The 14,864-nt window shown below is 40.3% G+C and overlaps 1 protein-coding gene across 6 annotated transcripts in view; it reads right to left on the bottom strand.

Annotated features, from left to right (window-relative positions):
* Window positions 1-14,864, bottom strand: part of LOC128763497 (RNA-binding protein Musashi homolog 2-like) — a 70,458-nt gene that overhangs the window by 15,876 nt on the left and 39,718 nt on the right. For all 6 annotated transcript variants that reach the window (XR_008415650.1, XM_053872322.1, XM_053872325.1 and 3 more), the window contains one exon: window positions 6,663-6,755. Coding sequence is in view for 5 of the 6 variants with exons in the window: in XM_053872322.1 (XP_053728297.1) it covers window positions 6,663-6,755 (93 nt within the window). In the remaining variant the exon portion in view is untranslated. The remainder of the gene's footprint in view (window positions 1-6,662; window positions 6,756-14,864) is intronic.

Here is a 14,864-nt window from a genome sequence, read left to right on the forward strand (position 1 = left end):
CTTCAGAAAATCACCTTCACCTTCTTCTGCCGCTTATCCAGGGTCGGGTCGCGGAGGCAGCATTCGGAGCAAGGAAGCCCAAACTTCCAGATCCGCACAAACCTCCTCCAGCTCCTCCCGGGGGATCCCGAGGCGTTCCCAGGCCAGACCAGAGACATAATCTCTCCAGCGAGTCCTGGGTCTTCCCCAGGGTCTCCTCCCGGGAGGACATGCCCGGAACACCTCCCCAGGGAGGCGTCCAGGGGGCATCCGGATCAGATGCCCGAGCCACCTCAGCTGGTTCCTCTCGATGGGGAAGAGCAGCGGCTCCTCCCGGATGACCGAACTCCTCACTCTCTCTAAGGGTGCGCCCAGGCACACTGTGGAGGAAACTCATCTCAGCCGCTTGTATCCGCGATCTCATCCTTTCGGTCTTTACCCAAAGCTCGTGAACATAGGTGAGGTACGTAGATCGATCGGTAAATCGAGAGCTTCGTCTTGTGACTCAGCTCAGCTCCCTCTTCACCACGACGGTCCGATACAGCGACTGCATCACTGCTGCTGCTGCACCAACCCATCTATCAATCTCACGCTCCCCTTTTCCCTCACTCGAGAACAAGACCCTGAGAAACTTAAACTCCACCACTTGGGGCAAGAACTTTCCACCGACCTAGAGAGAGCAAACCACCTTATTCCGGTCGAGAACCATGGCCTCAGACTTGGAGGTGCTGATCCTCATCCCGGCCGCTTCACACTCGGCCGCAAAGATATTTGTCAAAAGTCCAACCAGCAGCAGAACCAGGTGCAAGTCATATTCATCAAATTTACTAAAGAAAAAAAAATACACTTGATGCAAACTGTTGGAAAAATTGGAAAAACTATAATATAATTAAATATAATTAAAACCATGACTAAATATCCTAAAATAAAAATAATATATTTTGTTAAAAATCCAAAGAAGATATTAGTAAAGTGTAAATGAAAGTATCACCATCAATGCTCTAATTAATTTTCAAAACTGCTTCAACAGGTGCTTTCACGAACATTTTTTTACTGTTGGGCGGTCGACATTACTTTCTTCATCATTTTTTCTTTTAAAGAATTTCTACATATTTGGTAAGTATCACAGATTTGCAGCTATCTATGCTGTCTATGATGCAGTTTTTCAAGAATGGCATTGAAAGAGACAACTACAATTTCAAATCCTGATGGACAACTTCGACCCAAGGCCGACCCCCAAACCTCTCTTGTGGCCTGGGAACAGTTTCAGAGCCTCTCACTATGTGCAGACACATGGGAATCCATTTGATGTTTGTTGGTTATACATCCTTCTGGACTTGTCATTGTCTCTTACAGTTAAAGGTCATGCACAGTGTGCACATCTGTGAAGCCAGACAGTCTGGCATCTAACCAGATGTTTACTCTCATTGCAACAGGTGAGGAGATGCAGAGGTCACCATCAGTCACATATCCGCTATATGTCCTCACTTACACTCAAACTGTGTTTTTCAAACTGTCTGCCATGACTAACTCGGGAGGTTTTCTCTGTTATTCCCATAATTATTTTTGTTTATATCAGCTTAGGCAAAATCATACATGAGTTTCATTGAGGACTTGCGAGTTCCGACGGAATCAACCCAGAAGTAGTATAATTACAACTGAGGAAACTTTCCAGGGCCAAATAAGCGTCCTACAGGAGTGGACAGAATCTTCTGCAAGGTGCGTAATGCACTGTGACAGTTATTTTCTTCAGAGATGAACTGCAGTGGGAACTTACAGTACAGGCTTTCAACTGGAGCAACATTAGAAACAGTTGAATCTTAATTCAACTGTCCCACTCTTCACACTTCAAAGACTCCATCTGGCAACCCTATTCCCAGCTCCAAGTTTGGAGAGCTACTATGCACAAAGTGTGCAGCATCTGCAACATCTGCAGACTCACTGTCAGCATTACTTCATGGTGATCATCGATTAAAAACATGCACAACAAAGGCCTAGTTCAGAGCTGATCAAGAGACTGTACCCATTGACTTAGTGACATATGTGTGTTTTTTGACCAAATGTTGAAATGTAATGCTCCGTCTTCACTTTCCTGACATGCTGTCATAATTGCCTGGTTTATGCTTATATAAAAAGGAAAAAAACAACACACTGTGAGGCACAACTACTGCATTTTAAAATGAACCTCACAATAGTATACACGTTGTAAATAAAACACACACACAAGGACCCAACAAATACTTTAATTTGTCTACTACCTTTAGTGTTCACTTGTTTAAACACGCCACATAGGTTTACATCGCCCTTGTTGTTCCACCACAACACACCATCATCCTCTTGTCACTGCCGTTCCTCACATCTCCTTATTCCACCTGTGTGATGCCCGTCTCCTGTCTACAGCGTAACACCATTTCATGTCTTTCTCTGGCTAGCTTTTCAAACCCCTGAATTCTATTCTCTCTCTCTGGACAGCGCCAGATAAGCAGGTAATACATCAAGAGGCGCCAACATATACAATTCACACACACAGATTCTAGATTTGGTCTATGCTTATGCCAGACCTTGGTCTTTAAGTGACAAGGAGTCACTTAAAATTACCACAACAACATACAAATTATCCCTTACAAATGACAGGAGACAAATGAATGTATTTCCATTTGCACTCGCATCCCTCAGGTGCTTTCTCTGTTATTGAAAAGAGAGACAAAAGTCAAGCAAACTAAGGTGTGTAAGAAATGCCTCTATAAATGCAAATGTATAACCGCTGTGTTATCTATCAGAACAATGTTAGCGATACAGGCACACTTAAAAATAATGCAATGCCATCGTTGCTTCCTTTCTGCATTCTATTCTTTGTTTACAATGTGCTGCAGAAATTCGATCGAGCAGCACAATACAATACAATCATGTGGAAGTGGAATATTTCAGCTGGCAAATTCATAAAAGAGTCGGAATGGAGAGGAAATGATGATGAAGATGCCGATGGTGATTATTGTTGGGCAGAGCTGTCAGGAGAAAACGTGGAGGGAGAGGAGGAGTGTAGTTATTTCTACAAGTTGCCTTTATGAATATTTGAATGGCTGAGGAGACAGAATAATGACATTTCTGCCTTTTTAACAGTTCAACACCAGACAAAAGAACCGTTCTGCCACCACTAGAAACTCACTACTGAAGATGCAGTATATAGTCCAACACTAATATTTCAGCAGAGCATAAGTTATTCAATTATTGTTTTGATTATGCGTCACTTGCATAAGATTTGTTCTCTTTTTTCCAAAAAATTATTGGATTTTCAAGCTCAAGTATGAAGTGATAGGATTAGAAAGAAATTGGCATCAGACGAGACCAAAAAATAGCTGTATACAAAAATAAAATTTCTCTTTTATACGTATATTCAGACGGATACAAATTAGTCCCGGACAAATTCAATAGTAACAAAACTAAAATGGAAGATCTGGAAGTACTAAATGCTGAATTGGTGAGCTCCCATTGCAATCTCAACTTTTGTGTTGGTATGGCATCTTATGTGGCTCTGCTCACTCAATAGTTACTATTTGACGCATTAGGGGGATAGAATGTGCTGTGGGTTTAGATTTGTAGAATCCTTACCAAGCATCTCTACGGCATTCACAGCATTTTCACGCTTTCCAAAAGGTGTGAGTAAATAAATACAGAAACTACGCTCTCCTGTCCCACATCACTCTATATGCTAAACAATAATTTCACACAACTAATGCTGAGTCTTCAAGGGAGCTTAATTCAATTCCGTAAAGATTCCGAATCAGAGAGGAGTCTGTCCCCGGTGCAATCCAAACCCTCAGCTCAGAGCTCCAGACTGACTCATTTGCAGTTGCAGCAGATGGTCTGCAGGTTTTTGTCTTCCCCTTGTTGAAGACCCAGTAAAATATTGAGCCATTAGAGTTTTTTGTCAGAGAAAATCAGGTGTGATGGGAGAAGCAGAGCGTGCTGAGGTGCACAGATGTAACCACACACCACCAGCTGTGCAAGGACAGCCACAGACCACACTTCCCTATTTTGCATCGATAATTAGCTACATCTGGAATCCAAGAAGTCAATGTCATTTCCAGATGATAACGACGACCCGGACATCATTTGCAGTGATAATAATCCTCATTCTCAGACGATCGAAACATAACAGAAAATGCAACTACTCTAACAATTATTTCATGCACTTCCACTAGATGTACACTGATAAGTTGGTAAGGTAACAGATCAGCAAACATAATCTCAAAGCTAGACATCCATCCTGGGCCACAGCCGTGTTTGTTCCATTTACTGAAAGGCTGGTGTCACCATCATCACATTATAAGATCAATTGGATGTACAGTACAAGCAAGGGGCCACTTCAGGAAAGGCAGCAGTTTGAACATATCAAGCGATTAGAGAGCACCTATTGTTTCTTTCACAGGCAGTTGCCTGTGGTCGAGGTCGAAGGCGGCCGCTCCCAGCACCCAGCAGCACACAACTCACCAGACTTCAATAGATCACAGGGGACACAATATAATGAACTTATGTGCCAGAGCGCTTGCTAGCATTAGTCAAAAAGATATTTACTGAACAGACATAAAAATGTAATTGACCTGCATGTGGGTGTGATAAGAGGTTCTACGCATTCAGAGGTGCCACGTGGACGCTTAGATCTAATAAATCAGAGTGGACTTACATAACATGCACACTCTACCTTAGTTGCTTGCACACCAGCAATTGTGCAAGCAACTAAGGACCCAGCAATTGCACATTATCATGATTTATATTATTATTATTATTATTAATATACTCAACTTGATGTAGTCTTTCCACTTTAAATGGCACTTGTAGATTCACGCAGACTAGTCGTGCACGTACTGTAAATGCACACTATTTCCTTGTGTATTTGAAATAGCGTTTATCTTTCAATAGATGTTCACTATTGACCTGACACTTTATTGCCTTAATCAATGTGCAATGGACACACCACTCACTCAAAGACTCCTGCATCAGGGGAACATTTTTCACTTAAACTTTGACATGGATGTTTTCACAGAGCTTACCAAAGGCTGACAGGTTTGATGACAGACACACGTGACACCACAGCAAAATTGCTGGGAGAAGCAGGGAAGTAGGTTGATCAGGTATCCTGACCCAATGGCACAGCCTCCTCCATTGGCATGACAGCTCATACTACTTTCACCGGCTGAAGTCATTCCATATCCATTAGTCAAGTTGTAAAAAAATGTCAAGGGTTTGACCATTTATTTACATATTAAAAAAGGGCAGGTCGGTCCTAAATGCCACGGGACGATGACGTCACATCCGGTATATACGATAACTTACAATAGTTTTAATGAGCCAGAGTAAATTGAAATGAAGGATTTGATGGCACTTTCAACCACATGATGTCAACAACATGACATACAACATGAGTCCATAATTCAATTCATTTTTTTTGTATTGTCATATAATTGTCTTGATCTATATTGATGCATCAAAGTAGATAGCTGCATTAGATATTTGTTATTCATCTCATTTATTTTAATACCCTGAGACATACACCCCGCCACATTGTTCTGTGACCTTGAATTGAAAGTAATTACCAATAATAACCAATCATGACATGTCACAGATCCATATTTCCCTTGGCAAATGAATAAAAATATATCTGGAGGCATACAATGAAGTCTATTGCCATTTTTGTGCGATACCAAATAAAAACAATACTCCGCACAAATCGGCCAATCACTATACGTTGTTCCGCAGACTGGAGACAGAAACCGACATAAACTGCAAACGATCCAATGACAAACATCGTATTTTTTGGAAATAAATGTTAAGCATGTGGTAGAAAGTGCCATCAAATCTTTCATTTTTCATTTCTCTGGCTCAATAAAAATAAAAAAAAAGCTATTGTATCTGCCAGATGTGACGTCATTATTTGGGAAGACAGATTTGGTACCTGCAACGGCGTTGCGTTCCCCACACACACAGATACAGACTCCGAGTGGTGCTGAGCACCAGGCCTATTGCCCCGAATGAGAAAAGTGCCTATGCCTGAACCATTTTTTCTCAGATTCTTGAGAAAAAAAGTGGTTTCCCATCAGTTCTATAAATTAAATGAATCTCTTGCAGACACAAACCAGCAACCTTTGGTTTCACAGTGATATGTGCCAACCACAAGGGTCACTGACAAGTCGCATGCACCTTGGTTGTCTGTTTTATTTAGTTGTGAGAGAAGTTGTATAGAGAAGTTTCAGCTTCTCAATCATAGTATAGGTGAAAAATGTTGCCTCCGTTTACTACCATTTATAAACCAGCAACAATCAGCAGTTAATATTGCGTTAACTAAATGATCAGAGAGCACATAGTAAGGAGACTTTTCTATTGTGTCAAGAAGGATTCTGTCACGTACGTCATCCCGCAGCAGAGGAAGGTGTGAGACGGAGGAGCCGCACGTTAAGGTAGTTTTAAACTCTCCATATGCAAGTGGTGTTCAAACATAACTGTTGGCTCACTATTTTCATCATAGAAGAGGTAATAATAAAGCTTTACAGCAAAAACAGAGATTATCGATAACGTTAACGTTAAAATTGGAGCGACTTGTTCGACGACAGATTTGCACGTCTCTTTAAGTCTCTCTCACTTTAAGTCTAACTACAGATCTCTCCAGCAGAGGAGCAAACCCTTACCTTGCCAAACTGCTCAAAATATAGCCTCACATCATCAACATCGGTGCTGGCTGACAGCCCTCCAACAAATACTTTCTTTGTGCGAGTGACCACCTGGGGACAAAAAAAAAAAGACACAGGCAGGTCAGCAAGAAAAAATGAATCATAGCCTCGCTGTAGTTTCGAGCATCGTTGATGTCCAGCAGATGTATTTTTATTTCCCAGAAACGTTATTAACCAATTTATTGGTTGATACAAGAGCAGGAGCCTGAAAAAATATCTTAATCATGAGTAACTGTAGATATTGCAGCAACTACCATCAGCTGTTTCAACAGCCATCAAGAGAGTAAGGTGTCTGCTAGGGAGGCGAGGGGTGAGTTATGGTCTTCATAATGCTGCAAGATGACCAGTGCTGACTTCACCCTCGGGGATATACACTGAAAATAGACGTAAGATCATCAATAAAAAGAGTGATGTCAAGGCTCAGATTGTAGCCACTGCAGCCAATTTTCTGACATAGTATATAATGTTCATATTTAAACCAAAATTTATTAAGACAGAATTGATCTGATGCTTCAGATGTATTTGTTATAATAATTGAAAAATTAAAAAAGAAATTGGGAAAAACATAGTAATATACAAAAGTCTCAAATACAAGTAAAACATCTGTTTTCTTCTTTTTTTTTTCTTCTTGTTTTTCATGATCAGAACACTTTCTGATCAAAATAGAAACTGTTGGATTTTTGTTCAACAGCACATTTAACACATTGCGATTCAACAATAAGTCACAATAAATACATTTCCATTTCAACAACATATGTTTGACACATTCAATTCTGTCTTCAAAGCCCAACAGTGATATAACTGAGTAATTAACTGGTAACTTCCGTTCTCAGCATTACTGGAGTTTGTCACCAACATCAACAATGTGTTTATTTTTAAAAATTCATAAAAGATAAGTTTAGAAGTTTAGAAATGGGAAATTAAGTAGTAGGTGTCTCTCGTAGAACCCTGTGGTGTTTGTAATGTCACAAGCTGTGTCAGTTTCTTATATGGTGGCTGGGAGCCAGTGACTGTGATGTTTGCAGCTTCAAGGTTCAAGGAGTTACAATATCTGTTGCCGTTGTTGTGACATGACAATTTTTTGGGATAATGTAGTCAAGGCGGAGAGCAGTTTTGCTGAGGTGGTAGCACTGTGGGAAACCATGCATATGTTGATATGATCCACGTCGGACAATTGTGCTAGTGTATTTGCAACGTTCAATCTACAAAACCTAGACCAAAGACCTCCTTTAAAAACATGAACAAAAATGTTTGGGAACACTTTACTCTAAGCACTCATCTATGATGCATTATAGTACATTTGTAAGACATCACAATGTCTTTATAGGGCCTTACAGAACAAGTTATGAATGTTCAGAATAGTTTATAAAGTAATATAAATTGTGAAAACCTTGAGTTGTCACACGTGAATAACAGTTAGAAAATCGTCTACAAAGCCTTATATGCATTATGATGTCTTATAAATGTTTTATCAATGAAACCTTGGTCTAAAGCGTAACTACATTTTCTTTCACTTTCATATGGATAAACAATTGAATTATTAGTTTTTCTAATCATTTTGAACAACAATAGAATCATAAAAACCATGAATATTCATAACCTTCGACTGGAGGTGTGACACGAGCTTCAGCCAGGATATGCTGTTATAAGATCAAAGTTTGAAGCCAGAAAATGTGAAACCTGATCATGACGGTGAACATTTGTGACCATCATTTAGGTTATAGCAATGATTCTGTCTCTCTAATAAATTGTAGGTCAGAGTTTCCATATTTGTCAGCAACTTTGTGATCATCGATCTTCCTGATTTGTGACTTTTAAGGTAATTTCTCCAGCTTGGACAATTATTTCCAACAACCACATCCAGGTGTAAGTGAAGAGTTGCGCTGACCAACATGAAAAAGATTTAAGTGAAGTTAAGTTGCATGAGAGATTCAGAGGACTTGCTGCACCGAACCCTGATGGCTCATGATGAAAGAAGAAAATTGTTGTACTACAATAAACATCCAAATATTTTATGACCAGAAAGGAACACTTAAAAAGCAAAATTCTGCTCAAACCTGCGTTGCTCTTTTAACCGGGGAATGAAACCATGGTTTCAGTATTTTGGGACATAAGAGGGAGGGAGAGATGGCGGTGTGATATGGTTAGACAAGAAAACCTTGTCTGGAGAGTGGAGGAATGGAAGGAAGGTATAAGGCAAATATTCAAATACAAATATAATTTAGCAAAGTAGTGTCTTCACCTCTGTCATGGGGATGAGAGAAATACAGAATCCAAAAATAGTGCAGTAATTCAATACTTCTAGAAGTTCATGGAAAGCAGATGAACAGGTGCCTTTCAAAAAGTCCATTTTCATTCCAACGGCGCGGCAGAATGGTCCTTTTCACAGAAATAAAGACAGACTTTGGCGACACTGGCTGGGAAGGCTGTGCGGTGCTGATAAGAGGTAAAGAACAATGAAGTACAAAGCAGAAGGGTTATTTCTGCTTGGCATCAGACGAAGGAAGAAAAGGTGACCTGTCAGGAAGCAGAGAGGCGGTCAGACCTCGAGTACCTGCAGACCACATTCAGCTTATCTGTCCCTCACTGATAACACTAGGCTCTCAAGAGACTGGACGGCATACAGCTGAGTCAAAGCACATATAGGCAGCAGCATCGTCGCAACCTCTGGCAGGTGGCCGGAGGAGTGAAATGCAGATGAAATCAGAACACACCAGGATTCCACATACAGATATACCTATTTAATAAGACACTTAACTCATGGATACATTAGTGGAGGTTATAGTTCCGCTTATCTCTCAGCCACTATCACACAGGTAAGAAGCCAAAGCAGTAATAAACACATGAACAGGGTTCAGTATGCACTACATGTATATGATGTTCAAGGTTGTGGGGAAATTATAGATCTGTTCAGTACTGTTTGCATTCTTTAAAATAATGACCGTGGAATCGCTCTATCATAGGCACACCACGTGTGAGGTGACAAAAAAGTATGCAAGGTTGACTGGGCACCCTCAAAAGCTTGAAACACTTGGATTCCAAAACTGGTTCTTTGGCCACAGAAACTCTGACTGACAAGAAGCCTTACCCAAAATGTACTGGTTGGATTCACCACATTCAGGCTGAAGCACGGATCTGCTCGAGGTGGGTTGGACTGGATAAATAGTCACTTCTCGTCTCATCAATTACTATAGCCAGGAACCAATATTTTCTGTTTATTTCCTTCTTCAGTAACCAGAGGAAGGGGATAATGATTCCTTATTAGCCCCTATCACATTTTACAGAGCCGTAGTGAGATCCAATTTCAAGAAAAAACACATGGATGCCACATGAAGCTGTGAGTGATTCTCTTGGATGAGAGCTACTGAAGCAAGACTTTCTTTTAAATTCGGATGTGATCATAAGCCAATAAAACCCTGAGCATGCAGGATGATGTTACAAGACCAGTGTTTGAAAACAACCCTAAACCTACAAGTCAAGTAGGGGCAGCTCTTCACTGGGTCAAAGAGGTTCAGATTACTACAGTTTATCTGAGGAGAAAAAATATAATCAGAAGACCCTTGAAATTAAGGGCTGAGCGGCATCTTTTCAGCAATTCATTCCCCAACATATTTTGGCTGAATATATATAAAGCAAAAGACATTCAAACCTTCCCTACACATGAGACCCATATATAGGCCAGGTGTGTCCAAACGGTTCCACAAAGGCCCGCAGTGGGTGCATTTTTGTTCCACCCCATCAAGTACATGCTGTGATGACCTGCTTTTATTCCGTTGTCCATGCACTTCTGTTTTCCTCTCTCCGAGATCAACCAAGAGCACACAGCTGGAACTGATCAGCAATCACCAGCCGGAAGCTACAGCCTACTTCAGCGGCCAAGTTCAAGACCTGTGTGCCAGATCATTCAGGATTATCCGCTGGTAAAGGGCCTCTGTACGTCTGGTTGTGTGCACTAGTTGGGTAGGTCGAGGATCGCTTTAAAAAAAAAGTTTTGCACTGTACGATAGCAGAAGTGTGTTCCACTGCTACAAATAGTGGCAAAGATTATACTGTGCTGGCACGTGTTTTACAGTGAGGGTCCTTCAGCACCAAATCTGTAATTGTTTGTTCTGATTTGCTTTTATCTAGATTCTATTTTTGTCGAGTAACTTCTGTTTCCCCTCTCCCGTTCCATGGTAATGGCACACTCCAGCTTGGTCCCATAACAGTTTGGAATTACAGGACTGTCTCAGAAAATTTGTATATTGTGATAAAGTTCTTTATTTTCTGTAATGCAATTAAAAAAACAAATGTCATACATTCTGGATTCATTACAAATCAACTGAAATATTGCAAGCCTTTTATTACAGCTTAAAAGAACTAAAAAAGTCCTGTCTCAAAATATTAAAATATCTCCTCAGACCAAGTAAAAAAAAACATTTAACATGCAAAACAAGATCAATCATTTGAAAATGTCCATTAATGCACTCAGTACTTGGTTACTGCATCAATACTATGTGGCACAGAGGCAACCAGCCTGTGGCATTGCTGAGGTGTTATGGATGCCCAGGATGCTTCAATAGCAGCCTTTGCATTGTTGGGTCAGGATGGTGGATACAGAATAAGACCAGAACAAGAGAGCAGTGACACAGGTGCATAGCCCGAAGGCTCGGCAGCTGCCACAGGGACTTTGGTTCAAGCAGTTCAGACGAGTGAGACAAGAAGAAGGACATTGAAGACTTACCAGACCAACGTGATTTGCACACACAAAGTCAGGCTCATACACAAGACCATGTGAAACCTTGAGACTTTGTTGCAACACCTTCTCACTCTGTCAGATATCTACTATTTTTAAGTGGACTTTTGCATTCAATGTTGAAGTAAGTGCATGTGGATTCATGGGCGTTTCGGCGGGTCAAAGGTTTCCCCTCCCGCATGACATTCTAAAGGAGGGCTCTAATCATTACTTCATGTCAGGTAACCTGTATAGGTGTGCTCCTGAAACCGTTTCTGTCGCGACCGACCAATCATAAGTCAACACTGACGGGAGCTTCAGCTAGGAGGCTCAAGAGCCATATGTGGCTAAGGAGGTGGGTTGCTGACCTCTGATCAAGAGGAACATTGGAGCGAATACTAAGCCCAAGCCTGTGTGTCTTTATACTTGATGTCACATCGAGGCAATGTATCACAATATTATTTTTTTTTTCATATTGTGCACTCTCGATAGTTTTCCATTTTTAAAGATCGTTTTCAAATTGACAGTTTTTGAAGTATCTGTTGGGAAGATTACAACTATTTATTCAGTTTGACATTGGATAAACAAGGCAAATAAAATTTAAAACACTTAAATTATGTAAACTAACAAAACTAAAAACAAAAAAAACATAAGGACAACCTACTGTATACTCACCAAATATAGACACACTCTTTAACAACACAGCAAATTAAAGCAAGTAAATATAATGATATAAGAACAAGCTCCACTTGGCACACTGATCGAGTCAGGACCAAAGTCACGAGGAACCAGTTAGCTTGGTGGCTATAGTTACTAATAGAGTCGACGATCCTTACTAAAAGTTGCCAGAAACTGCCGATCGTCAATACCGCTCATCCAGAGTACCAATCACATGGCTTGACTATCAGTTTGTAATCAAAATGTATGATGCGAAAAAATGGGTCATTAAATCATTTCTAGCAGACTTTGCTACAGTATGTCCGTGAAATATTAGAAATATATTAGGAATATTAGGGGGAGGGAAAGACAGGGAGAGAGGGGAGGAGGGAGAGAGAGAGAGAGAGAAAGAAAGAGCTTGTCCTCCATCACAACTTTTATGAAAGTTCGCACTCTGGACGTTTTCCAAATTTTATGATTTAGGTGGCAAACAGACACAGAAAGCACTCATGTTGTATGGCACTCGAAGTCTGCTGCAATGGTTTTGTGGGACATCCAGAGCCATCGAGAAGCAGCTAAGAATGATGCCTCAAAAGGAACCTAAACTGGAGAGGAGAACCACAGAGACAGAACACCGAATGCCGAATGTGTGTGTGTGTGTCTGTGTGTGTGTGCGTGCGCCTTGGCAGCAGCCAAAGCAGGAAACGAGAAAATCGGGGAAGCGTCTAGTTAATCACAACTCAGCATAAGAGGCTGGCAGAGGTAATGAGACTGCATTAGTGTGCTACACGATAATAGAGTGGCAACAAACAATGGCTTTCTCACACTTGTTGGGAGGATTAATGATTCACACTGTGCAATGCAATCACGCAACAGTGAGGAGAAGCGTTCATTTTACATTTGGGAAAGAGAAATTAATGAGGGAAAATGAATGATTAAAAAAGAAGGATGAAATTATTTTGAATGAAACCATATGCAATTCAAAATTACAGAAGCATTAGAGAATACAAACTAACTTGTTTATTGTACAAAAAAACATGGTAATAATTTTGGATAAAATACATTTTGAACAGCCTTCAATAGCCTGTTCACGTCACAAAATTACTAACCTCACATTATTGGGGCAATCATTATTATGCTGCTATAAAAAAAAACTGCTGAAGATGAGGACAGCTAAGAGCCCATGTTCGCTTGATCAAACAGCAAACCTAGAAATTCAACAAAGACAAAGACTGAAAGATAACAATAGAAGTTTGAAGATGAAGTCCTAATTCATTCTGGACAATTTCACTAATCCAAAAATACTTCTTCAAAAGACCATCACCTGACCTCTGGTCTAACTTCCACTCACGCTCTGGAAAACACTTACCACTGTTATTAAAAAGACATCAACTGGTTCTAGCTTGCCTTGCTGAATAATGACACATACTCCTGAAACGATATACAAGCAATATCCGACTTACGACCGGGATCGGCTCCGACCAACTGGTCATAAGTCAGATTCGATTTCAATTCAAAATAGCTGACGCGAGGGTCATAGGTACTACTGTAGTGGTAGATCGCTCTGTGAGAGTGAGATGCTGGGATACTGTGCTGCCATAACTGTTGAACGCGATGCCGGGCTGCTACGTGCTGCTGTGTCAGATATTGAAAAAAAAAAAAAAACATCAGCTGGCCGTGGTCCTAAGTATGGGTGGACATAAGTTGAGCAGGGCGTAAGTCAGATGGTACTTGTGCACTAAGCCGTAGACACCAGAAAACATGGAACCTGTGATGTGTTTAATGAAGTATTCAAGTGCTTCTAGGGGTAAGACTGAATATTGATCAATTTCAGGCTCCTACCCACAATAGCAGTGTGGGGGTAGTGTGGGAAAACATCCTGGGGAAAGCTGTGTAATTATTCTATTGTGCTTAATTATATTTTATTGTATTTCGCTTTCCAAGAATAAATATTGAGATGTTTAAAAGTATGGATGTGACCATCATCCATTCCAACTTGGCCATTATGGAATAGTGTCTATCTTGAGGACTTCAGCCTTCATATGTCCAGTATTTTATGGCGAATTAATTTAAAAAAGAAAGGGTCTCATCTTGATTTTTATTACAATTCTGCTCCATATTGGAGGTGTGATAGCCGTTTGTGCTTGAGCAACATAGGAGATACTGAGTCTTGGATACTGCCTGCACTAAACAGAAGATTAAGCAGTATTATCGGCACAGTCTTGGACCTGGAGTCTTATCTAGAAATAGACAGACTCAACAGAGTGGCAGAATATTGAACTGATAAGCTGGAAAAGGTGACAGCTGCTCTTCATCCAGAAAACGAAGTGTATTTTTTATATATTATTTCTGATCATCATACTTGAGCCATGACTGATGTTGCATTAAATGTCACACCAGCCATTCACCAATGGAGGTCATGCGTGAAAAATAAACAGAACCTAAACCCTAACCTCGTTCAAGTTACACAGATCACTGATATCTGGGAATTCCCAGAAGGATAATGTAAATATTTGAATCTTTCACTATTTTTTGAGAAAATACTCAAAATATTGCTATAATAGTGCATATTTTAAATATACGATTTAAAATTACTGTGGATTTTTGTTTATTTAGAGTCACCTATGCAGTAACTCTTGGCAGCAAATTTGTTACATCATATCCTTGGAAAGTTAATCACAATGCCCACAAGACAAAAAAAAAATAACCATGTCCCTTTAGAGGACACAAATTTGGCCAGACTTAAACAGCCATTTGTCAAATGAGACCTAAGAATACAGGCAAGGACA

Source organism: Synchiropus splendidus, chromosome 8 (assembly GCF_027744825.2).
Source record: "Synchiropus splendidus isolate RoL2022-P1 chromosome 8, RoL_Sspl_1.0, whole genome shotgun sequence".
NCBI lineage: Eukaryota > Metazoa > Chordata > Actinopteri > Syngnathiformes > Callionymidae > Synchiropus > Synchiropus splendidus.